Raw genomic sequence first — 26202 nt, 5'->3', positions numbered from 1 at the left:
TGTTTGTGGCAATGCATTCCAAAAACTGTTCTTGAAAGACACGGACACTCGCACATGATCATACAATTATCGTTATCTTTACAGATTCTAAGGTAGTAGAAGGTGCACTGAAATGAACACTTAGCTCCATCTAGTCGGTGTGTGTGTGTGTGTTTTGGGGGATGTGGAGAATCTTGAACAAACAAAGTTGATAGTGAAAGGAACAGCTATGCAGATATTATACTTATCTGGAGTATTATTTGAATTGGCTGCAGGCACCCAAGTAACTTATTCTTTCGAAAAGTTAGCTGCATAGATATCATCGAACCCACCATTTAGAATAACCGACTCAGATTACTGATATGTAAATTTCATAGTAAAAGATGTTTGTGGATGATATACTTCTAACTTCCTAGTTGGAATATGTTCTCCCCTCTGCATGGCTCTATCATCTCATCTCTTCAATTTAACCCCCAATGACAACCACCACACACTTTAAACTACACAAATACCCTTGCTTCTTTTATTAGTATTATTATTATTATATTTGAATCCCAAATTACCTCTTATGTTGTTACATTTGAAATAGAAGGCATCTTCTATATAGTACTCGTTTCCGCAAAGGCCAGTTCTTGGTCTTACTCTTACATCTACTTAAAGTGATACTGACTTTGTTAACAAATTCTAAGTTTGATGAGATGATGGTTTCATGAATGTGGTAGATTCTCCAATTATACTATGGCGGACCTCATACCTCAGAAGGCTACGGCAACGCCTCTGCTCACAGACTTTACTATGTCTGCCAAGAAACAGGAGCTTCTTTCTGATGTCATGAAGAGGACCAGTGACTGGTATGCTTTTTTTAGTTCTTTTAGTGGTCAGACACATTGCCGTTGAGTTCATTGAATAATAAAAAAATATATTGATGATTCTAGAGCATCTTTTGGATTTTCTTTACAGGATCTTTTCACAAGAGATTCCAAGAGATGTCACAGTTCATGCTGGGGGAGCTTCATTTTTACTGCACAAGGTGAAGCACAACCTTTGCTCTTTACTATTTAAGCTAAAATATATGTTTGCACTAGTATATACAATAAGATGTTGATTCTTTATCCAAATTAATCGCAAGCTGGGTAAGTTTCTTATCTTTATATTACTTGATACATTTGTTACATCATACGCAGTTCCCACTAGTCTCAAAATGTGGATTTTTTAAAAGGATGGTGTCAGAATCTAGCGGCAGTGATCTGTCTGTCATTGAAATTCCTGACATACCTGGAGGAGCAGAAGCATTCGAATTCGTGTCAAAATTTTGTTATGGAATTAACTTTGACATAGGTCTGCACAATATTGGCATTCTCAGATGTGTGGCTGAGTATCTTGAGATGACAGAGGACTATGCAATAGGAAACTTGGTGGGACGAACTGAAACCTATTTGAATGAAGTTGCACTAAAAAGTCTAGGAGGGGCAGTATCAATCTTGCATTCAACAGAAAGCCTACTTCCTATAGCTGATAAAGTGAGACTGGTGAATCGATGTATAGATGCAATCGCACTTATAGCCTCCAAAGAAAACCAATTCGGTAGCTCAGCTAAGGTAGAGAGTGGCACTGTGCATTCTTTTTCATATCAATCTAAAGACATTGACCATTGGTGGGCTGAAGATTTAACTATCCTCGGAATTGAAATGTTCCGAAGGGTTCTGATTGCAATGATGGCAATGGGGTTCAATCAGTATGCACTTGGTCCAGTTCTGATGCTTTATGCCAAAAAATCGCTTCGAGGTTTGGTGAGATTCTACCCCATGTACCAATTTCCTATGTTTATCTAGCAGCTCAGTACAGAATTCATGGAATGGAAATAAAAGTCACATTTGAAGTCTCTTTATATAAAAATCAGCCAAAAGGCCCTAACTTACTGCTCAATTCTGGTTGTAAAACTTAAAATCTTTTCACTTCATCTTTAACTAAACTTTATAATCTTGAATTTCTTTTGCAGGAATTGTTTGGGAAGGTAAGGAAAAAGATAGAACCACAACAAGAGTACCAAAAGAGAGTTGTTTTAGAAACAATAGTTGGACTTCTGCCAATGGAGAAGAATGCCATGTCAGTTAGCTTCCTGTCAATGCTCCTCCGAGCTTCCATATATCTTGATACAACAGTTGCTTGCAGACTCAACTTGGAGAAGAGAATGGCCTTGCAACTTGACCAGGCTGTTTTAGATGACTTGCTGATACCTTCTTTTTTCTCCATTACTGGGGACACATTGTTTGATGTTGACACTGTGCAGCGTATCATGATGAATTTCCTTGATCGTGAAGAGGGAATTTTTGTGGACTACAACACGGATGAAGTACGTCTTTCACCACCCCAAAATGATATGGAGCGGGTAGAGAAGCTAATGGAAGATTACCTTGCTGAAATAGCCTCGGATCGTAACTTAAATGTTTTAAGGTTTGTTAATTTTGCAGAATGCATGCCTGAGCTTTCAAGGACAAATGAGGATGGGATGTACAGAGCCATAGACATCTACTTGAAGGTGCAATCCCTTGTGCTCCTATCTTGTAAATATTAAATATACAGATGCATACTACCTAAATATAGTTATGCACCTATAAATCCCATAAATTTTTTAAGCTTCAACATGAATAATCAACAACTCTGACAGGGCTTTGAGTAGTTTCTTCATAACTCTGTTGAGGCCAAGTTTCTAAAAATGACACATTTACTTGATATCATAAAGTCTAGTGTAGATTTTGTGAAACTGAAGAAGATGATATCCCAGTTCCTAGAACAACTTCTGTAAAATATTCGAATCAACTTGAAACACACATCTTCTAGTAAGAAGTCTCGTAGATTAACCGAAAAAATAACCCCTCTCTTTTTGTTATTGCTTATCGCAGGCCCATCCTTTCATAAGTGACACGGAAAGGAAGAAAGTGTGCAGTGTGATGGACTGTCAGAAATTATCTCGTGAGGCCTGCGCTCATGCTGCTCAGAGTGATAGGCTTCCTGTTCAAACTGTTGTACAAGTCCTTTACTATGAGCAGCAGCGCCTTCGAGAGGTCATGGATAGCAGTATTTCAAGTGGAGATTCCTCAACTCCCGCATCTAAAGTAAATGTAGTGTCCAGAGATGTTCAAGCTGTACCAGACGAGCTCTCTAAATTACGAAAAGAAAATCAGGATTTGAAACTTGAGTTGGGCAAATTGAAAATGCAGTTGGAAGACATCAAGAGGAAGACAGTTAAATCATCACCTAACACTCCCTTGGTAATCACTTACCCATCCGCTGATAAACCTCCTTTGCCCCCGAAATCAATAATGAACTCCATGACCAAAAAACTAGGGCGACTTAATCTATTTGTTCGTGCTGATGGAACCACTCCCAGTAAAGGCCGAAGTAAACCTAGTAAAGATAGGAGGCATTCCATGTCTTGAGATTAAATTTTCTAGACTATTGAAATCCCAACAATGTTTACGAGGCCGTAGATAGGCTATATTTCTCCATCTTCGCTCTTTATTTGTAATTGTACTATGGTTTATGTACGTGTAAAGATGCAACAGGGTGTAGTGAGGATCACAATGCCCATAGAAACACTGCTGCTGAACTCTGGGGTTCAATTAGTATGGCAATAACAGAAATACAGAATTACAAATATCACATGGCCCATTTGCCCCTGACATGTTTGTTTGGAGGTTAATGGGATGCATGATGCATCTATAATTTGCTTCAAATGTCTGTCGCTTGTTCTTTAAAGCCTTTTTCCTTCTGTCGGCAAAATCTGAGACTCTGTAGATTTAAAACCAAATAAGCTTTGCGTTCTGACTTATGAGCAAGAGCTTCTTAATTATACAGGGGCTTTACGAAATCAATCATTCTCCCTGTTCTTGCATATAACTCAAAGAGCATACACTCGATCTTCTAGCAAGTAATGGGCTAATCGCTCTACAGCTTTCATTCATCACTTTGAAGTGAGAGTCCGGGAAAAAGGAAAGACAACTTTGATGGTCAGGCTTTCTGAAATTAGTTCTGGACTTATTTGATATATTTAACAGCAAGTACGAAATCTCTCTGTCCATTTCTAGCATCAATATCTGAGGAACTAATCAAAAGTCCTTAAAACCACAACCAATGACCACAGGTTCAGCCTTCTGTGTTGTAAATTTCACTAACAAATATTGCAACATAGAGACAAGAATATATAAAATTTAGCAAGTCCAGGCCAAGACCACAGTTAACAAAACAAAGCATGCATGTAAACAAAATTAGTAACTGAAATAACAAAGAGAAAAAACGAAGATGTACCCGAAACCATAGCTTTCAAACGTGTCAGAAAAATAATGGCACACAGATACAAAATGCCAAGAAAATACGATCACAGCTGAGTCACCAGGCCTTGCTCGAAGCCCTGGCTGTTCTTGAAGAGAATATTGCCCCCTACCTGCTGCGTTTGGGATGCGTGCAATATCTTCACCAGGATAAAACAGCTCGGAGTTGATGTTAACAGCAGCAACAAAACCTCCACCTCGACCAGCACCTCCGTCGCCGGAAAATAACAGTACTTCGAACTTGTGTTTTTGGGAGAGAAATGCAGAGAGGGAGAAGAGAAGAGAATGTTGTGTGGTATATAAAATACATTCACTCTAGCCTCTATTTATAGGAGAGGAAAAATGAAACTATTCCACACACTTTAATGTCTGAATTAAACTGCACCATTAATTTAAAAAATCAAAATTGATCAGATTTTGAATTTAAATTATTTGTAACAGTTTTTTCACTTAACACCCACATTATTATCAGATTTAATTTTAATTCATCAGTTACAGATCAGATTATTTGTCCAGGTTCAATGTATTTAGACTAAGCCCACTAACAAAGTGACTAAGCCCAATTCAGTATCAAACTCAGCCCAACAATTTATTATAATAATAATAATCCAGTCACCGATAAATAAAATCGAATTAAAATTAATTCTCAAATAAATAAAATCCTCGCCCAGGTCGCCTCGCGTACGCGAGAGCCGAGACATTCGCCCAAATCGCCCTTCGACCCGCCCCGGTCCGGTCCGGTCCGGTGCGGTGCGCGCGTGAATCACACAACAACACAATGGACCATCACACACCTTAGTAGTTGTATACTACTCATGTGGGTAATACCATATAAAGCACACAACCCCCTTTATTTATTTCAATGTGGGACAAACATTCTCAAAATTCCAAGCTTTTCCAAGCTACTTTCAACTCTCAATTCATATGGATTTCATTAAGAAAATTCTTAAAACCATACATGAAAATTTAAGTTCAAATATCATTGAACAATTTCCAATTATTAGATTTTAGGATTAACATCAAGAACATAATTAAATTAAGCTCTAAAATCCTAATTTTCTAACAATTCCCTACAAATCCATACAGAAATGCGATTAATTTCCCATCATGACTTGTTTTTTCAGAGTCGGTACCCTCCCGGGTTTGAACCCTCCTAATTCCTCTACTTCAATGGCTATCGGATTCAGATGGAATGTTTCACCTTGAATCTTAATCTGTTTAGTATAACCATATTCCATAGACGACGACAAGTCAAAGGCTATGATGCCAATCTACGACTTTAAGACATTAATGGTCATGTCTCGCTCCTGTTCGTCGAATGCTTCAAGGATTAACCCTATCCTCTAATTGCGACCACACAATTACATTCGCTTAGCCGGGAATCTCCAGAGATATACTGCCTCTATCTCGTCAAATGACTTGACCCCATTCAAAGTTTTAACACTCTTGCTTTTCTAGCAGTGTCAGTACCTTCTAGGTTTACAGGGGATAGACTCAGATACTACAGTATCATCTATGTAGCAAAGGTACTACCAATTCATCCTTACAGCTTGTTATTACCCATTGAATACACTTCGAGGGATCTCCTCTCATGTGTATTGGGTTCCCATTGTTGATGAATTATGATGGGTTGACAGTCCCATCCCCAACCTTGACTTAAGGACCACTGCAGGTTCCAGTCCTTTAGCAAGATGATCAGCTATATTATTCTGAGTTCCTATGAACTCTATAGCTATAATCCTATCAGTCACTAAACCCCTTATAGACTTGAGTTTAACTTGGATGTGTCTCTTGGTTTTAGCATTATGCTTTTTACTGCTAATCTTGTCGATAGTTGTTCGACTATCACAGTGAATAGCAATAGCAGGAAGCGGTCTGCTTACTATATGTAATAACCCCAAAATTTTTAACTTTTTGTAACCCTTATGAATAGTGTTTTTGTTGATTATGCTGAATAAAAAAACTTTTCCTACCACACTTGTAGATGTTCTTTTATTGTTATTCTGGGATCTTATTAGTACTCTATATGGTATATAAGTGTATGTAAAGATCGTCTGAATCCAAATTCGAACACTTTGATTTTACCCGAAAATCCACTAGATACCGAAAGAATTGAGTATAAGGTAACAGGATAAAAAGGATTTAAATTCAAGGATTATAAGAGAGGATCATAAAAGGAATATAATGTATTGAGAAAGGTTAAGGGAACCCAAGTAATAAGATCCCGGGTATGATTCCTCAAACGATAAACGAGAACGAAAGTTAAGTGAACCGTATAACAGATCAGCGGTCATTAGCCAAGTAATTAGGAGTTAATCAAAGAGGTTAATGATGATGATGTCATCACACCAACAAGAAGAGGACAAGTGTGGGAAGATGACATAGGAGGATCACATAAGCATGACCAAAGGGAAGGAAGTGTTGGTTGATTATAAACCACACAAAATTTACCATGGTTAAAAGGTAATTAAGCAAAACAAAAGGAAAAACAACCAAGCAAAACAATTCAAAACACAAAAACACAAAGTTGACCTTCATTTCCAACAAGAAGCTCTCGGCCTTTGTCCATTTCAAAGGAAGAAAAAACTCAAATCCAAGTTCCAAGCTTTGTTAATTAGTGAGGTAATTATCTAAGGTTCCTTGTACATAGATATAGATATCCTATAAGTTTAAGCTTCAAATTCCTTCACAATCTCTTCCTATAATTCATGGAAGAAGAGAGTGAATAGTGTTTTTCAAGAACTTGAAATTTTGATCTTGTGTTTTTGTTTAGATAAAGCTTTAGTAAGGATTTTCCAAGGTTGTTTCAAGCTCATTAGTTACTCCTACTCACAAGGAAGGTATAATCTCTTAACCTAGCATTGTTATTGAATGTTAAGAGCTTATTATGAGTAGTATAGTTCATGAGAGGCATGATTATTGTGTATTTAGAGATTGGTTGGTTTTGTAATGTTTTTGGAGTTGTAAATCTTGATGATTAGTTAATGAACTTAAGTAAGCTCTTAGTTCATGATTGAGAAGTAGTATAGATTGGAAATATTGAATTGTTGGGGCTGTTGTAGTAAAGAATGGATGAAGTTTGGTTGTAGTGGTGATTGTGGGTTGAATTGTGAATTGATTGGAATGGTATAAATTTGGTAATCGCGTAAACATAGCTGTCGTAATGCCCGATTTACTTTAAAACTACTTTTGTTCTTAACATCAGGACCCGTGAACTCACTGTTAGGTTTTGACCATTGCTATGATTAGATAGTTCATGTTACGAGCTTCATTTTGATATATGGTTCGCTTGAATCCGATGTACGGTTTAGGAGAAACGGCCGTTTTAAGTAACGGCGTTTCGCGACCGAACCATTACCCCTCGCCTTACTTTGAAACATTGGTTAAGGACCTTAAATGACTAATTGGGATATGAAACAATTATGTAAAGTGGATTAGGTAGTTGGTAGAGTACTCGTGAAAGAATCGCCATAAAATTCCTAATGGTTAATTTATTAAAAATGGTGGAGCTGAGGGTACTCGAGCGACTCAAGTGAATTTTTAAGCGCGAAAGCGAACGTTAGGGTCTAATTAGTTAAAGTATAGATTCATAAGCGACTTTGGTTTAATTCCAACTTATATGTGGTTTATAGGTTACCAGACTCATCCCAGGACTTTTACCACCCCCAGTCGCTCAGGCAAGTTTTCTACCCGTTATACTGTTGTTGTGATATATACATGTATATGCATTATCTTGTGATAGATGCATGATGGTTAATTAGCAAATATTGCGATATATTGGAGCATGCTGATATGGTTTATATGCATGTCTGTTTCGTAATCTTGATATCTATCTGTTGATTTCAATGCTTATAATTGCATAATACCTATGCTAGAGATAAGCAGTAGTTGTGTATACCCTTAGTATAGGGGACCCAAAGGCGAACATTTTCTAAAACCGGGAGTCGATGTTCCCGAGTATATTATATATATATATTATATATATATAGATATAGTTTTCAAAATTATTAATCGAATAAGGTTTATTCGATAACTTTATTTTTATTAATGAATAATACTTTGAATATTCATTCGAGGCCTTATGACTTTGTTTATTCTATTTAATGAACATTATTTTGAATATTCATTCGAGGACTTATGACTCCGATTATTTACTAAATAATATTCTTTATTTTATTAAAGAATAATATTTCGATAATCAAACTTATTTTCGATTATTCAAATAAAGATAGTACTTTCGTTTAAGTATATCTTTGGTTATTTAATATTCATTTCAAGAATGAGTTTAAAACTTCTACCTCTATTATTTTTATAAAGATTATTCTTTATGGGAATATTATTTAAATAATAATATTCAGATATTTTCTAATATATTGGGACTGATTTATTTTAATAAATCAGCACTACTCCAAACATTCTTAAAAATGTATTCGAGTCTTCAAAATGATTTTAAAAGTTAGGGCGGATCCCAAAACTCATTTTTATATTTAAGATCTTCCTTTCGAAGGGGATTTAAATACTCGCTCAAAACCTGAGGGATCCGGCTCTGTGGTGTATTTTATATTCACAACAAGGTTGTTGTTTTGATAAATGAATTGATTACTTACCCAATGTTCGGGAAGTAAGTCCATCTAATTGAGTCGGCATAAGCGACAGGCCGGGGTACGGTCTATCAAAGTGTAAGTGGCTGGGTGGCAGCCCATCAACGCGTAAGAGGCCGGGTGGCGGTCCAGCACAAGGTCCTAATGAGGCCAGGGTGATGACCGGTGGGGGATTCATCCATCTACTAGTAGAAAAGGTTACTTATTGGTATCTTTGCCTGATCAGCAAGATATCGGGTTTATGCCAAAATTCTTTTCCTTTCCAAAATTCATTGGATATTACAAACTCTATTCATACTTTACATAACAGAGGTTTCCAGGAAATGTATAAGAGATATATATGTGGATATATATATCGGGACTAAATAAAGTATCTCGTAACTTCATTTCATTCAATAATATTTCAAAGATTGAATCTATTCGAGTCTTAACTTGTGGTCTCATCTATGGGATGACCTTTTGAAACCTATTATACTTTGAACAGTGGTAGTTCAAGTAGTTTTCTAAAATGGTATAAGTATAGTGAAGTAATTGGTAACTTCATCTTCCTTTAAGCTTATATCCATTAAGTAATTACCTTACACTTGATAAAGGTTTCCAGTAAGTTATCCATTTAGATACTTGCACTATTGTTTACACTATATATTATCTTGCGAGCTGTAATGCTCACTCTTGCTTCATTTCTTCATCACACAACAACAGTTAGAAAAGATGGCCAGACTCAAGCAGACCCAGCGCAAGCGCGTGGAAAGCGTCCCGCGTCTTCCCGTTGATATCGTAGCTGTTATAGCTGCAGAGGTAGATCTATTTGTAGATCATGCATTCTACTTTTGGGAATCAATTATGTATAATTATAACTTGTGGCAGATAATGGCAATTAACTGTAAACTTATCAAGTAATCATTTTGGGTTGTAATAACTTTTAAATTGTGGATTCAAGGACTTGTACTTATTTCAATTTCATCTCTAAGACTATAACGTGTTGTGGTGTGTGTTATTGTGGAGTCACATCATGAGGTTATTTAGTATTAATTAAGTTAAGTGATATTGTGAAAAAAAAGACCGTGACGACCCGGATCCCCGACCCCGGATCTGGGGGTGTTATAGAAATGGTATCAGAGCTAAGCGTTATAAACCTCAGAGATGATGCGACGATATAATAATAAACTCCCAAAGATAATAAGAATTCTTGCCAAGTTCATAGTCGGACTACTTAAAGTAGCACTGACAGTTAAAACCCTTACGGGAACCCTTATAAGTATCATGATAGTAACTTAGCTCGTTTAATGTGTAGGCACATGAGATAGAGGACCCAGAGATGTTCGAGCGTGAGCATGATGAGGCACTGCTAGATGCCGAGGACCAGGAGGAGCCTGAGATGGAGGAGGAGGACCCCTTAGAGGAGTCAGAGACGGAGGTTATTGCGAGTTCAAATGAGGAGGACCCAGATGAGGTTCTAGTGGCTGAGGAGCATGTCGGAGCTATGGTAGAGTACACTGGTACCCCTTTACCCTCACTCCCGGTGGTCAGAGCTCCTACCCCTCCACCACTATCTTGGAGACCCTATGATGACAGCTCTGAGACCCATACTCCCGAGCCTAGGCAGACCGAGGAGGCACCCCCAATGGCTCCGGATTCACCACCTCTCGACCCTGCCCATAGGCAGTCTTTGTTAGCTCACGGCTTTGTTTAGGATGTACTGAGGACTCGAGTGGTTGTTGCTGAGGCCCGGCTGGATGAGGTCAGGAGGGAGTTGGAGGTGGAGAGGGCTGGTCAGTACGCCCGATCTTATGAGGCTAGAGCTACCATACCCCGATCCCTGAGAAGGGAGCTGAATGGGATAGAGCTCACGGCCCGTGTGAGACTCCGATCACTCCAAGGGGATAGGCACGGCAGGATCTCTAGGAGGCAGGCTGACTACATCTTCCATCGTGCGATGGAAAGGGTGTGGGAGCTGACCCGCTCCGGTGTGTGATTCAGGACCAGTGATGGGGTAGTCTAGTTAGTCGAGGCCATAGTAAGAGCCAATTTTCCGGGATAATTGACTTGTATATAGCATCCCTTTCTCTGACTAGACAGATAGACTCTTGTGTATCACTTTTGGGCAGATGGCTGTAGAACTATTGTACTTTTGACCAGATCAAACTATGTATTTCTCGCATTATGTATATATTTGTTTCCTTTCAGTTCAGTTCCTTAGTGATGAGATCACTATTTTTAGCATTATTATTACTGCACATCTTATTAGAACTGTCATAATATAATAGAATGGCGAGATACATTCTCCCCATTACAGAATTGTGCAAGGCACAATTTTATGTATGATTGTAACCTAACGTTGAATTTCCCAAAAATGTATCAGTATCATGCCGCCAAGAAAGATTGGAACTAGGGCGAACCCTGGATCTGAGGACCAGGGAAGCCATAACCAGGATGGTAGGAACCAAGAACACAGTGAAGAGGAAGATGAGGATTATGTTGAACAAGATGACTCCCTGTATGAAGAAGAGGAGGAGGAAACATATGATGTTGAAGGATTTGAGATAGAGGCTGAAGGAGGAGAGACTGAGGTTGAGCAACCAGTACCAAACCCAGGCATGGATCCCATGGGACAGTTCATGCAACTACTAAGGCAGAACTTGGAACGTCAACCCAACCCACCCCCTCAAGGAAATAACAATGATGTGCCAAACTCTTTCAGGGCTTTCAAGTCCCTTAAGCCCCCTGAGTTCCACGGATCAGCCGACCCAGTTGAGGCAAGGGCATGGCTAAAGGAAATTGAGAAATCCTTTGAGATTCTGAGTACCGATGAGGCACAGAAGACTGTATTTGCTACCTACCTTCTGAAAGGAGAGGCTAACTACTGGTGGGAGGCCAAGAAAAATATGGAGACAGATGCTATTATAACCTGGGAGAGATTCAGTCAGTTGTTTTTAGAAAAGTATTTCCCGAGGTTTATGGAGAACCAGATGGAGCTCAAGTTCTTGGAGCTAAAGCAGAATAACTTATCTGTAGCAGAGTACGAAGCAAAATTTACTGAGTTATCAAGGTTTGTGCCGGAGTTTGTGAGCACCGAGGAAAAGAAATCCAGGAGGTTTCAGCAGGGACTGAAACCGTGGATTCAGAATAGGGTGGCAATCTTTGAGCTTACTGATTATGCCACTCTGGTGCAAAAGACAACAATTGTAGAAGCCGGAAGTGAACAGATACAGAAGGAAAGAGAGAAGAAGGGAATAAAGAGGAAAAGTATGAGCATGGGTGGAGGTTCCGCAAGAGGGAGCTTCCCAACTAGAGTTAATAGAGGAGCAGTGTCCTTACCGGGAAAGAACACTGGGTTTAAGCGGCCAATGAGTGTGAATGTGAGCCAGAGCGGCCAGAAGTCAAGAATGTCCTATTCCAACCAGTCTCGACCCCCATTGCCAGCCTGTAACACTTGTGGAAGAATGCATTCTGGGGATTGTAAAGGAAAGCCAGTAATCTGCTTCAAGTGCGGTCGAGAAGGTCACTATTCGGACAAGTGCACTTCGCCAACCCCCATTAACCACCCATCCACCACTTGTCATCAGTGTGGACGCCCGGGTCATTGGAAGAGGGAATGCCCAATGAACAAACCAGCAGCTTTAGGAGCAAGCAGAGCTGCTTCCAATAAGCCACCTGCTGCGAGGACTTTCAACATGACAGTGCAAGATGCTATTAAAGACTCAGATGTGATAGCAGGTACCCTTTCTCTAAATTCAATCAGTGCAAATGTTTTATTTGATTCTGGAGCAACTAAATCTTTTATATCAAAGGACTTTGCGCATAAATTAAGACTTAAGGCTGAACCCTTGATAGAACCCTTACAAGTGGAAATAGCCAACCATAAAATTATTCCTGTTAACCGGATTCACCCCGCCTGTGAGTTAGGCATAGGGGAACAATCTTTTAGTGTTGATCTGATTCCTTTTAAATTAGGGGAGTTTGATGTAATTTTAGGAATGGACTGGCTATCTAGCAATGATGCTCAGATAGACTGTAAGGGGAAGAAAGTTAAGTTGAATATCACAGGGAAGAAAGAAATCATATTTAGAGGAAAGAGGCAGACGCAGAAATTTTTGACCATGGCCCAGGCCAATAAGATGCTACGAAAAGGAAATGAGGCTTACCTAGCCTATGCGGTGGACACGCAGAAGGAGGTGCCCAACTTGCAAGATATTCTGGTAGTCAACGAATTTGAAGATGTATTTCCATAAGACCTTCCGGGATTACCACCCGATAGAGTGATTGAATTTGCTATTGAGTTGGCCCCAGGGACGGCGCTAGTTTCAAAGGCACCTTACCGGTTAGCCCTATTAGAAATGAAGGAATTAGCTACCCAATTGCAGGAACTTTTAGATAAGGGTATGATAAGACCCAGTGTGTCTCCGTGGGGGGCGCTAATGTTATTTGTTAAGAAGAAAGATGGGAGCATGAGACTGTGCATCGACTACCGAGAGTTGAACAAGCTAACCATAAAGAACAGGTACTCGTTACCTAGAATAGACGATCTGTTCGACCAGCTAAAGGATGTTGTTTATTTTTCAAAGATTGACCTGAGAACTGGATATCACCAACTAAAGATTTAACTCGAAGATATTCCCAAGACCGCGTTCCGTACCAGGTATGGGCACTATGAGTTCTTGGTAATGTCCTTTGGATTAACCAATGCCCCAGTGGCTTTCATGGATTTAATGAACAGAGTATTCAAGAAGTACTTGGACAAGTGTGTGATAGTTTTTATCGATGATATTTTAATCTACTCAAGGACCGAGGCAGAACATTCAGAGAATTTGAGGATAGCTCTAGGAATACTCAGAGAGGAACATTTATTTGCCAAATTCTCGAAGTGCGAATTCTGGCGGAATGAAGTACAGTTTTTAGGACATGTGATCAATAAAGAAGGAGTATTGGTCGACCCCTCCAAGATAGAGGCGGTCTCAAATTGGGAAAGGCCAACCACACCCACAGAGGTAAGGAGTTTCATAGGATTGGCCGGCTACTATCGTAGATTTGTACAGGACTTTGCGAAGATCGCAGCCCCTTTGACACGACTTACTCGTAAGACAGAGAAGTTTGAATGGACGGAAAAATGCGAGAACGGTTTTCAAGAATTAAAGAAAAGGTTGGTAACGGCCCCGGTGTTGGCATTGCCAGACGGAAAAGGAGATTTTGTAATATATAGTGACGTGTCGCACAAAGGATTAGGGTGTGTGCTTATGCAGCACGGTAAGGTGATTGCGTATGCGTCGAGACAACTGAAGGAATACGAGATTAGATATCCTTCTCATGACCTTGAGCTCGCGGTGATAGTTTTTGCCTTAAAAATTTGGAGGCACCACTTGTATGGAGAGAAGTGCGAGATTTTCACATACCATAAGAGCCTCAAGTATATATTTACGCAGAAAGAGCTCAACATGCGCCAGAGGAGATGGTTAGAACTAATCAAGGACTATGATTGTGAGATTCTCTATCATCCAAGGAAAGCCAATGTGGTGGCTGACGCCCTTAGCAGGTTGGAAAGACTCAAAATGATAATGACTTCGGAGGAATTGATAAGGGATTTCGAGAGAATGGAAATAGCAGTAAAGGTAACCGGAGCCGGAACTGAAAAGCTGTTTGAGATCTCGATACAGCCAGAGTTATTGGAAAAGATTAGATTGTGCTAAGAGAAAGTAATGAATGAAGGCAGAGAGTCAATGACTGGAGAAGAGATCCATACCGAGAGAGATGATAAAGAGATAATGAGGTATTTCTACCGGATTTGGGTTCCGAATGTTCAAGAACTTAAAGACGAGATTTTGGATGAAAGCCATGGTTCAAGGTATTCCATTCACCCGGGAAGCACCAAGATGTATAGGGATTTGAAGGAGTATTACTGGTGGCCCAACATGAAGAGAGACGTAGCAGAATGGGTAAGCAAATGTTTGACTTGCCAAAGAGTAAAGGCAGAGCACCAGAGACCCAGTGGACTTTTACGACCCCTGGAGATTCCCGAATGGAAATGGGAACAGATAGCCATGGATTTTGTTGTCGTCTTACCAAGGACGAAAGCCAATCATGATGCCATATGGGTGATTATAGACCGACTGACAAAGTCAGCTCATTTCATTCCTATCAATGAAAGATACACGGTCGATAGACTGGTGGACATTTATCTTAAGGAAATAGTGACGCGACACGGAGTCCCAACGTCCATTATCTCAGACTGAGACCCCAAGTTCAACTCCAGATTTTGGAGGAGCTTTCAAGAATGTGCAGGGACCAAGTTAAATATAAGTACCGCTTACCATCCCCAAACGGATGGGCAGAGTGAAAGGACCATCCAGACACTAGAGGATATGTTGAGAGTCTGTGCAATAGATTTTAAAGGAAGTTGGGATGATCACTTGTCGTTGATCGAGTTTTCTTATAATAATAGCTTTCATGCCAGCATTGGAATGCCGCCTTATGAGGCCTTGTACGGAAGAAGGTGTCGATCTCCCTTATACTGGGATGAAGTATGAGAGCGGAAGATGCTCGGACCCGAAGTGGTCCAAAGGACCAAAGACATAGTGGATCTCATCAGAGGACGGCTGGTAGCAGCCCAAGACAGACAGAAGAAATATGCAGACTTAGCCCGAAAGGAAAAGGAGTATGAAATAGGGGACTTAGTACTGCTAAAAGTATCCCCTTGGAAGGGATTAATGACGTTCGGAAAGAAAGGGAAACTAAGCCCGAGATACATTGGACCTTTTGAGATACTAAGACGGATTGGGAAGTTGGCTTATGAGCTAGCCTTACCCCCGAACCTACAACAAGTTCATAATGTGTCATGTGTCAATGCTAAGGAAGTATCATCGGGATGCCAGACACATAGTGGAGTACGAGCAGGTGGATATGCAACCAGATCTGACTTACGTGGAGAAACCAGTAAAGATTATGGATAAGAAGGAGCAGGTGCTTCGGAACAAAGTGATCAAGCTAGTCAGAGTGCTATGGCAGAATCATAATACGGAAGAATCAACTTGGGAACTAGAGAGCGCAATGCTAGAAAAGTACCCCCATTTGTTCTCTATCTGATTCCGGGACGGAATCCTTTTAAGGAGGGGAGACTGTAATAACCCCAAAAATTTTAACTTTTTGTAACCCTTATGAATAGTGTTTTTGCTGATTATGCTGAATAAGAAAACTTTTCCTACCACACTTGTAAAGGTTCTTTTATTGTTATTCTGAGATCTTATTAGTACTCTATATGGTATATAAGTGTATGTAAAGATCGTCAGAATCCAAATTCGAACACTTTGATTTTTCCCCAAAATCCACCAGATACCGAAAGAATTGAGTATAAGGTAACAAGATAAAAAGGATTTAAATTCAAGGATTATAAGAGAGGATCATAAAAGGAATATAATGTATTGAGAAAGGTTAAGGGAACCCAAGTAATAAGATCCAGGGTATGATCCCTCAAACGATAAACGAGAACGAAAGTTAAGCGAACCGTATAACAGATCAGCGGTCATTAGCCAAGTAATTAGGAGTTAATCAAAGAGGTTAATGATGATGATGTCATCACACCATCAAGAAGAGGACAAATGTGGGAAGATGACAGAGGAGGATGATATAAGCATGACCAAAGGGAAGGAAGTGTTGGTTGATTATAAACCACACAAAATTTACCATGGTTAAAAGGTAATTAAGCAAAACAAAAGGCAAAACAACCAAGCAAAACAATTCATAACACAAAAACACAAAGTTGACCTTCATTTCCAACAAGAAGCTCTCGGCCTTTGTCCATTTCAAGGGAAGAAAAAACTCAAATCCAAGTTCCAAGCTTTGTTAATTAGTGAGATAATTATCTAAGGTTCCTTGTACATAGATATAGATATCCTATAAGTTTAAGCTTCAAATTCCTTCACAATCTCTTCCTATAATTCATGGAAGAAGAGAGTGAATAGTGTTTTTCAAGAACTTGAAATTTTGATCTTGTGTTTTTGTTTAGATAAAGCTTTAGTAAGGATTTTCCAAGGTTGTTTCAAGCTCATTAGTTACTCCTACTCACAAGGAAGGTATAATCTCTTAACCTAGCATTGTTATTGAATGTTAAGAGCTTATTATGAGTAGTATAGTTCATAAGAGGCATGATTATTGTGTATTTAGAGATTGATTGGTTTTGTAATGTTTTTGGAGTTGTAAATCTTGATGATTAGTTAATGAACTTAAGTAAGCTCTTAGTTCATGATTGAGAAGTAGTATAGATTGGAAATATTGAATTGTTGGGGCTGTTGTAGTAAAGAATGGATGAAGTTTGGTTGTAGTGGTGATTGTGGGTTGAATTGTGAATTGATTGGAATGGTTTAAATTTGGTAATCGTGTAAACATAGCACTCGTAATGCCCGATTTACTTTAGAACTGCTTTTGTTCTTAACATCAGGACCCGTGAACTCACTGTTAGGTTTTAACCATTGCCATGATTAGATAGTTCATGTTACGAGCTTCGTTTTGATATGTGGTTCTCTTGAATCCGATGTACGGTTTAGGAGAAACGACCATTTTAAGTAATGGTGTTTCGCGACCGAACCATTACCCCTCGCCTTAGTTTGAAACATTGGTTAAGGACCTTAAATTACTAATTGAGATATGAAACAATTATGTAAAGTGGATTAGGCAGTTGTTAGGGTACTCGCGAAAGAATCGCCTTAAAATTCCTAATGGTTAATTTATTAAAAATGGTGGAGCTGAGGGTACTCGAGCGACTCAAGTGAATTTTTAAGCGCGAAAGCGAACGTTAGGGTCTAATTGGTTAAAGTATAGATTCATAAGCGACTTTGGTTTAATTCCAACTTATATGTGGTTTATAGGTTACCAGACTCATCCCAGGACTTTTACCACCCCCAGTCGCTCGGGCAAGTTTTCTACCCGTTATACTGTTGTTGTGATGTATACATGTATATGCATTATCTTGTGATAGATGCATGATGGTTAATTAGCAAATCTTGCGATATATTGGAGCATGCTGATATGGTTTATATGCATGTCTGTTTCGTAATCTTGATATCTATCTGTTGATTTCAATGCTTATAATTGCATAATACATATGCTAGAGATAAGCAGTAGTTGCGTATACCCTTAGTATAGGGGACCCAAAGGCGAATATTTTCTAAAACCGGGAGTCGATGTTCCCGAGTATATTATATATATATATATATTATATATATAGATATAGTTTTCAAAACTATTAATCGAATAAGGTCTATTCGATAACTTTATTTTTACTAATGAATAATACTTTGAATATTCATTTGAGACCTTATGACTCTGTTTATTCTATTTAATGAATATTATTTTGAATATTTATTCGAGGACTTATGACTCCGATTATTTACTAAATAATATTCTTTATTTTATTAAAGAATAATGTTTCGATAATCAAACTTATTTTCGATTATTCAAATAAAGATAGTACTTTCGTATAAGTATATCTTTGGTTATTTAATATTCATTTCAAGTATTAGTTTAAAACTTCTACCTCTATTATTTTTATAAAGATTATTCTTTATGGGAATATTATTTAAATAATAATATTCAGATATTTTCTAATATATTGGGACTGATTTATTTTATTAAATCAGCAGTACTCCAAACATTCTTAAAAATGTTTTCGAGTCTTCAAAATGCTTTTAAAAGTTAGGGCGGATCCCAAAACTCATTTTTATATTTAAGATCTTCCTTTCAAAGGGGATTTAAATACTCGCTCAAAACCTGAGGGATCCGGCTCTGTGGTGTATTTTATATTCGCAACAAGGTTGTTGTTTTGATAAATGAATTGATTACTTACCCAACGTTGGGGAAATAAGTCCATCTATTTGAGTCGGCATAAGCGACAGGTCGGGGTACGCTCTATCAAAGTGTAAGTGGCTGGGTGGCAGCCCATCAACGCCTAAGAGGCCGGGTGGCGGTCCAGCACAAGGTCCTAATGAGGCCAGGGTGATGACCGGTGGGGGTATCATCCATCTACTAGTAGAAAAGGTTACTTATTGGTATCTTTGCCTGATCAGCAAGATATCGGGTTTATGCCAAAATTCTTTTCCTTTTCCAAAATTCATTGGATATTACAAACTCTGTTCATACTTTACATAACAGAGGTTTCCAGGAAATGTATAAGAGATATATATGTGGATATATATATCGGGACTAAATAAAATATCTCGTAACTTTATTTTATTCAACAATATTTCAAAGATTGAATCTATTCGAGTCTTAACTTGTGGTCTCATCTATGAGATGACCTTTTGAAACCTATTATACTTTGAACAGTGGTAGTTCAAGTAGTTTTCTAAAATGGTATAAGTATAGTGAAGTAATTGGTAACTTCATCTTCTTTTAAGCTTATATCCAGTAAGTAATTACCTTACACTTGATAAAGGTTTCCAGTAAGTTATCTATTTAGATACTTGCATTATTGTTTACACTATATATTATCTTGCGAGCTGTAATGCTCACTCTTGCTTCATTTCTTCATCACACAACAACAGTTAGGAAAGATGGCCAGACTCAAGCAGACCCAGCGCAAGCGCGTGGGAAGCGTCCCGCGTCTTCCCGTTGATATCGTAGCTGCTATAGCTGCAGAGGTAGATCTATTTGTAGATCATGCATTCTACTTTTGGGAATCAATTATGTATAATTATAACTTGTGGCAGATAATGGCAATTAACTGTAAACTTATCAAGTAATCATTTTGGGTTGTAATAACTTTTAAATTATGGATTCAAGGATTGTACTTATTTCAATTTTATCTCTAAGACTATAACGTGTTGTGGTGTGTGTTAGTGTGGGGTCACAGCATGAGGTTATTTAGTATTAATTAAGTTAAGTGATATTGTGGAAAGAAAGACCGTGATGACCCGGATCCCCGACCCCGGATCTGGGGGTGTTACACTACAGGCATTGCAGACATAAGTCCGTGTAACCATTCAGCCTCCGTCCCTGTGGCACTAAGTGCACACAACTCAGCCTCAAAAGTAGACCGAGTAACTATAGTCTGTCTGCTTGACTACCAGGATATTGCTCCACCAGCCAAGGTGAACACGTATCCAGTCACTCCATTGGAACCAGACTTCTTAGCTATCCAACTTGCATCACTGTACCCTTCAAGCACACCAGGAAATCTCCTGTAGTGTAAATTAATGTACATTGTGCCTTTTAGATATCTAAGTACTCTATCAAGAGCATCCCAATGAGTTCTGTTTGGACAGCTTGTATATCTAGCCAATTTAGACACAGAATATGAAATATCTGGTCTAGTACAGTTAGCAAGATACTGCAAGCTCCCAATAATCTGAGAATACCTTAACTGAGACACATGCACTCCTGAAGTATTCTTGACAAGGACAACTTTCGAATCATAGGGTGTACTAGCGATTCTACACTGTGAATAACCATATTTCTCAAGTATAGATTTCTCTATATAATGAGATTGAGTCAAGGTTATTCCTTCAGTGGACTGAATCAGTTTGATTCCAAGAATCACACTTGCCTCACCCATATCCTTCATTTCAAAATGCCTTTTCAAGAATTCTTTAGTCTCGTTAATAATCTCAATATCGATTCCAAACAGTAAAATGTCATCCACATATAGGCACAAAATAACACACTCATTACCTTTAACTTTAGTGTAGACACACTTATCACTTTCATTAATCTTATAACTGAAAGGCAATATAGTTTCATCAAACTTTGCCAATCTCTGGGAGCTTGTTTCAAGCCATAGATGGACTTGATCAACTTACATACTTTCCTTTCATTGTCTGATGCAACAAATCCCTCAAGCTGATCCATACAAATCTCTTCTTCAAGTTCACCATGAAGAAAAGCCGTCTTTACATCCATCTGATGGATGATAAGACCATGGACTGAAACCAATGCTATAAGTATTCAGATTGTTACCATTCTTGCAACCGGAGAGTATGTATCAAAGTAATCAATTCCTTCCTTTTGCTTAAAACCCTTAGCTACCAGTCTAGCTTTGTACTTGTCTATTGAGCCGTCAGGGTTCAACTTCCTTTTAAAGACCCATTTGCACCCAATAGTAGAACACCCATGAGGGAGATCAACCTACTCCCATGTTCCATTAGAAATAATAGAGTCAAATTTACTCTTTACAGTGCCCTTCCAGTGCCTTGACTCAGAAGAATCCATAGCATGTTGGAAAGTTAAAGGTTCGTCCTCGATATTGTAAGTGATGAAATCACCTCCAAAATCCTTGACTACCTTTGCACGCTTACTTCTCCTTGGTTCCTCTAGTTCCTTAGGAATAGAGCTACTACTAGGTTCCACCCCCACATTTGTCATCTTTTCCACATGATCAGGAATAGAACTTGATGTGTGAGTAGGATCTTCCTCAGAAGTCGTTTCAGGTATTCCAGTCTTCATAGGGTAGACATCCTCAAAGAATGTCGCATCTCGAAATTCAACTATCGTGTTTGCCACTATACCATCTATGTCAGATTTTAACACTAAAAATCTCATAGCTGTAGTGGTTTCAAGATAGCCCATAAAGATACAGTCAACAGTCTTTGGACCTAGTTTCTTTCTCTTGTGTTCAGGAACAAGCACCTTAGCAAGGCACCCCCACACACGAAGATACTTAAGACTAGTCATCCTGCCTTTCCATAACTTCAAGGTGTTTTATCCATGTATTTCAGAGGGACTCTATTCAAAATATGGCAAGTCGTATTTAGAGCCTCTCCCCACATGTATTTAGGAAACCTAGAGTTAATAAGCATACTATTAATCATATCTTTAAATGTTCTATTTTTTCGCTCATCTACCCCATTAGACTCAGGTGTGTATGGTGGAGTAACTTCATGAACTATACCATTATTTGCACAAAATTCATTAAAAGCATTACTCGTATACTCACCACCTCTATCAGATCTCAACCTTTTAAGTAACTTACTAGTTTGTTTTTCTACTTCAGTTTTATATATAATGAATTTACTAAGTGCTTCATCCTTATGTCTAAGTAAATAAACATAACAGTATCTACTACTATCATCTAAAAAAGTAATGAGGTATCTAAACTGGTCCTTGGTCAACACACCACCAAATTCATAAATATCAGTGTGTACTAAATCTAACAAGTCTGAATCCCTAACAACGTTATGAAAAGGTTTCCTTATTTGTTTAGCAGACACACATACTTGACATTTAGAATTCTTTTCTATGGTATATTTTGGTATCAACTCTAAGTTCATCATGTTCTTAAGAGCACCAAAGTTTAAATGACCTAGTCTAGCATGACATATATTCGAGGATTTAATACAGTTAACAGAAGGAATAACATTATTATTCAAATTTCCCAAAACGGGATCCGCATTAATAACAAATAAACCATTTGACAAGTAACCTTTGCCAAAGAATGTACTAGTGTGAATAAGAACTACTTTATTACATTTGAACGAAATTTCAAAACCACTAGAAACTAAACAGCTTCCACTTATTATATTTCTACGCATGTCGGGAATATGATGCACTCTCGTCAGAGATAGAATATGTCCTGAAGGGAACTTCATATCCACGTTTCCAACTCCATGTACTTGAGCAGCACTAGCATTCCCCATCTTCACAGTCAGGCTATGACTCTGTTGATAAGATACAAATAAACTAATATCAGCACAAATATGTACATTAGCTCCAGTATCTATCAACCATTCATTTGACAGATAGGTAGAAAATATCACAGGGTTGTAGGATACATACCGGTCAACGTCAGTTTTAGAAGCCGTAGCCTCACCAACGACCATGTTCACTACAGGCCCCACTTGCAGTTCCAAGCACAACATTCGCTTGCACTACCTCGGTTTTCTTCGCTTTCTTCGTAGGGCAGTCCTTACTCCAGTGCCCAACCTGCCCACAAGACCAACATGGTTTGTTTGCCTTGGGTTTCTTAACCTTGTCACTCTTAGGTTTATTACTATTATCTTTCTTAGCAAGAGCCTTCCTCTTCTGTCCTACAGTTGCTATGTTTACCTTCGAGGTACCGTGTTCAGTTGGCATCACATGTCCCTGTTTGGAATTGTGTTGTTCTGGCACCGAGATATCCAGCATAAGGTTGGTCCAGGTGATCTCTCCTTTCTGTCTTTTCAGGGAGAGAGAGAACTCTTCCCAAGACTTCGGGAGCTTTTCAATCACACTCATCACCTTGAAATTCTCCGGGAGGTTCATTCCAGACTCCTTCAAAGCATGCACTATCATCTCGAACTCATGCACCTGCTCAGTCATGGACTTATTGTCCACCAGCTTGAACTCGAGGAACATTGCCACAAAATACTTTTCTAGACCTTGTGAGTCAGTATTATGTGTCTGGTCCAGCTTCTCCCATAAGAGTTTTGCGGAGTAGGCATCAAAAGAATAGACATCAAACAAAGTGTTTGTTAGTGCCGCCAGAATGGCCGCCCTAGCCACTCCATCCTTCTCAGCCCACTTCGCAAAAGCCTTAACTGTGTTAGCCTTCTCTTGATCCACTACTGGTTTCTCATATTCCACAACCGGCCACAGACCCTTTATAGTCAGCCACAACTTCATCCTTTTCTGCCAGCGAGAAAAGCCAATGCCACCGTTGAATTTCTCCGGTAAACCGGTTAGTTCAACAGCTTGTGGGAAACTATAGGTGGTCCAATCAATGGCCCCACCAGTTGCACCCGAACCGCTACCACCACCAACGATAACCTCACTTTCGTTAACCATTATGCTAAATTCTAAATAACTAATATTCTCTTCAAGAATGTTGTAAATTTCACTAACAAAATTGCAACATAGAGGCAAGAATATATAAAATTTAGCAAGTCCAGGCCAAGACCACAGTTAACAAAACAAAGCATGCATGTAAACAAAATTAGTAACTGAAATAACAAAGAGAAAAAACGAAGATGTACCCGAAACCATAGCTTTCAAACGTGTCAGAAAAATAATGGCACACAGATACAAAATGCCAAGAAAATACGATCACAGCTGAGTCACCAGGCCTTGCTCGAAGCCCTGGCTGTTCTTGAAGAGAATATTGCCCCCTACCTGCTGCGTTTGGGATGCGTGCAATATCTCCACCAGGATAAAACAGCTCAGAGTTGATGTTAACAGCAGCAACAAAATCTCCACCTCGATCCGCACCTCTGTCGCCGGAAAATAACAGCACTTCGAACTTGTGTTTTTGGGAGAGAAATGCAGAGAGGGTGAAGAGAAGAGAATGTTGTGTGGTATATAAAATACATTCACTCTGTCCTCTATTTATAGGAGAGGAAAAATGAAACCGTTCCACACACTTTAATGTCTGAATTAAACTGCACCATTAATTTAAAAAATCAAAATTGATTAGATTTTGAATTTAAATTATTTGTAACAGTTTTTTCACTTAACACCCACATTATTATCATATTTAATTTTAATTCATCAGTTACAGATCAGATTATTTGTCCAGGTTCAATGTATTTAGACTAAGCCCACTAACAAAGTAACTAAGCCCAATTCAGTATCAAACCCATCCCAACAATTTATTACAATAATAGTAATCCAGTCACCGATAAATAAATTCGAATTAAAATTAATTCTTAAATAAATAAAATCCTCGCCCAGGTCGCCTTGAACGCCGAGACATTCGCCCTTCGACCCTGTCTGGTCCAGTGCGTGGCGGGGCGGCGGCGCGTGTGTGCGCGTGAAACACACAACAACACAATGGACCATCACACACCTTAGTAGTTGTATACTACTCATGTGGGTAATACCATATAAAACACACAACTCCCTTTATTTATTTCAATGCGGGACAAACATTTTCAAAATTCCAAGTTACTTTCAACTCTCAATTCATGTGGATTTCATTAAGAAAATTCTTAAAACCATGCATGAAAATTTAAGTTCAAATATCATTGAATAATTTCCGATCATTAGATTTTAGGATTAATATCAAGAACATAATTAAATTAAGCTCTCAAATCCTAATTTTCTAACATTTTGAACTAGCGGAGTTTACCGATTAACATTGTTGTAGTAGTCAAAATATTAAGGGAATCTGGAATTGGGAATTATTGCTTACTAGCTTTACGAACGGTAACCAATTCAGAATTACATTCAGACTAAAATATCTAACGAATTACTAATAGTATATCATACCAAATCAGCAAGCATACATGTCTGATTGACGGAACGTTAAATTCTGTTGAAATTTTTTAATAATCTTGTAGTCACTCCTTCAGTCTGCTTGCAACTTATTTGGATCATCATGGTACTTCCCTTGCATGGATCCATAAAAGTCGCAACTCTTACCTTGTTTATATGATCCTATGAGTCCTAGTATGGTCTACCAGGTTCAGTGTGCTAAGCTTCTGTTTTATTTCTTCATATATGCATTTTCCATATTTCTAGGTTATCTGAATCATAAGTTTAACCCTTGTGATTTACGTTTCGATGCATAATTCTAATGGTCTAGGCCGATAAAATCAAGTATAGTCATATCGTCGATAAGTTTTATACAGACCATATAATTTTCTGTCTTATTAAGGTAAATTAGTAAGTACCTAACCCATGAGCCAAAAGTTAAAAAAAAAACAGAAACAGAAATGGAGGGGAGATTATCTTTTCGGGGGTGGCCTTAAGTGTCACTTGGGGGTTAAAAATGATCCTAAATGTCGGTATATCGTGTAACGTTAATGCAAAAAACATAAAACGGTACTTCGTGTAACGTTTTGGCATTTTAATTTTTTTTTATGCACAAAACCGGTAGATAAAGTACCGTTTTCGTACAAAACGCTATATGATGTACCGTTTTGAGCCAAAACATTACTTCAACTAACGTTTTGCACATTATAAAAAAATTAGAAAAAAATAAAGTATCAAAACAGAATACCATATACCGTTTTGCATTAAAAAATAAAACGTAACATCTTGAGCCATTATTTTCAAAAGTGACATTTTAGACCATTTACCACTCAAAAATGACATTTTATTCCATTGTTCATCTTTTCACTGCACGGCGATTTCAACTACAAATCTCCAAAACAACGGTTAAGCAATACAGTAAAAAAAAACAAAAACTTACTAAATTTATAATTTTAATAAATTATTATTCACTAATATTGAAATGATTTATTTACAGAGGCTTAACCCATGTCAAAGTAACTTCCCTAAACAAATAAAATTCGACAAGATTTCAGCGGCCTTTAATTTCTATAATCGATTAAAATACCCTACGATTATATATTAAATAGCCCAAACAAGATCTTATATTTTTTAAGACATATCTA

The 26202-nt window shown here is 38.3% G+C and overlaps 1 protein-coding gene across 1 annotated transcript; it reads left to right on the top strand.

The window, feature by feature from the left end:
* Window positions 1-330: 330 nt before the first annotated feature.
* On the top strand, window positions 331-3445 carry LOC141684742 (BTB/POZ domain-containing protein SR1IP1-like). The gene is made up of 5 exons (XM_074489845.1): window positions 331-830; window positions 940-1009; window positions 1164-1769; window positions 1979-2518; window positions 2883-3445. Exons 1-5 carry the CDS (start codon window positions 718-720, stop codon window positions 3417-3419), a joined length of 1866 nt encoding a protein of 621 aa, XP_074345946.1. The 5' UTR covers window positions 331-717; the 3' UTR covers window positions 3420-3445.
* Window positions 3446-26202: the final 22757 nt, after the last annotated feature.

The sequence above is a fragment of the Apium graveolens genome, chromosome 9 (assembly GCF_009905375.1).
Source record: "Apium graveolens cultivar Ventura chromosome 9, ASM990537v1, whole genome shotgun sequence".
Lineage (NCBI taxonomy): Eukaryota > Viridiplantae > Streptophyta > Magnoliopsida > Apiales > Apiaceae > Apium > Apium graveolens.
Note: the sequence above shows the minus strand (reverse complement) of the source record. Positions and strands in the feature narration are given on the sequence as shown.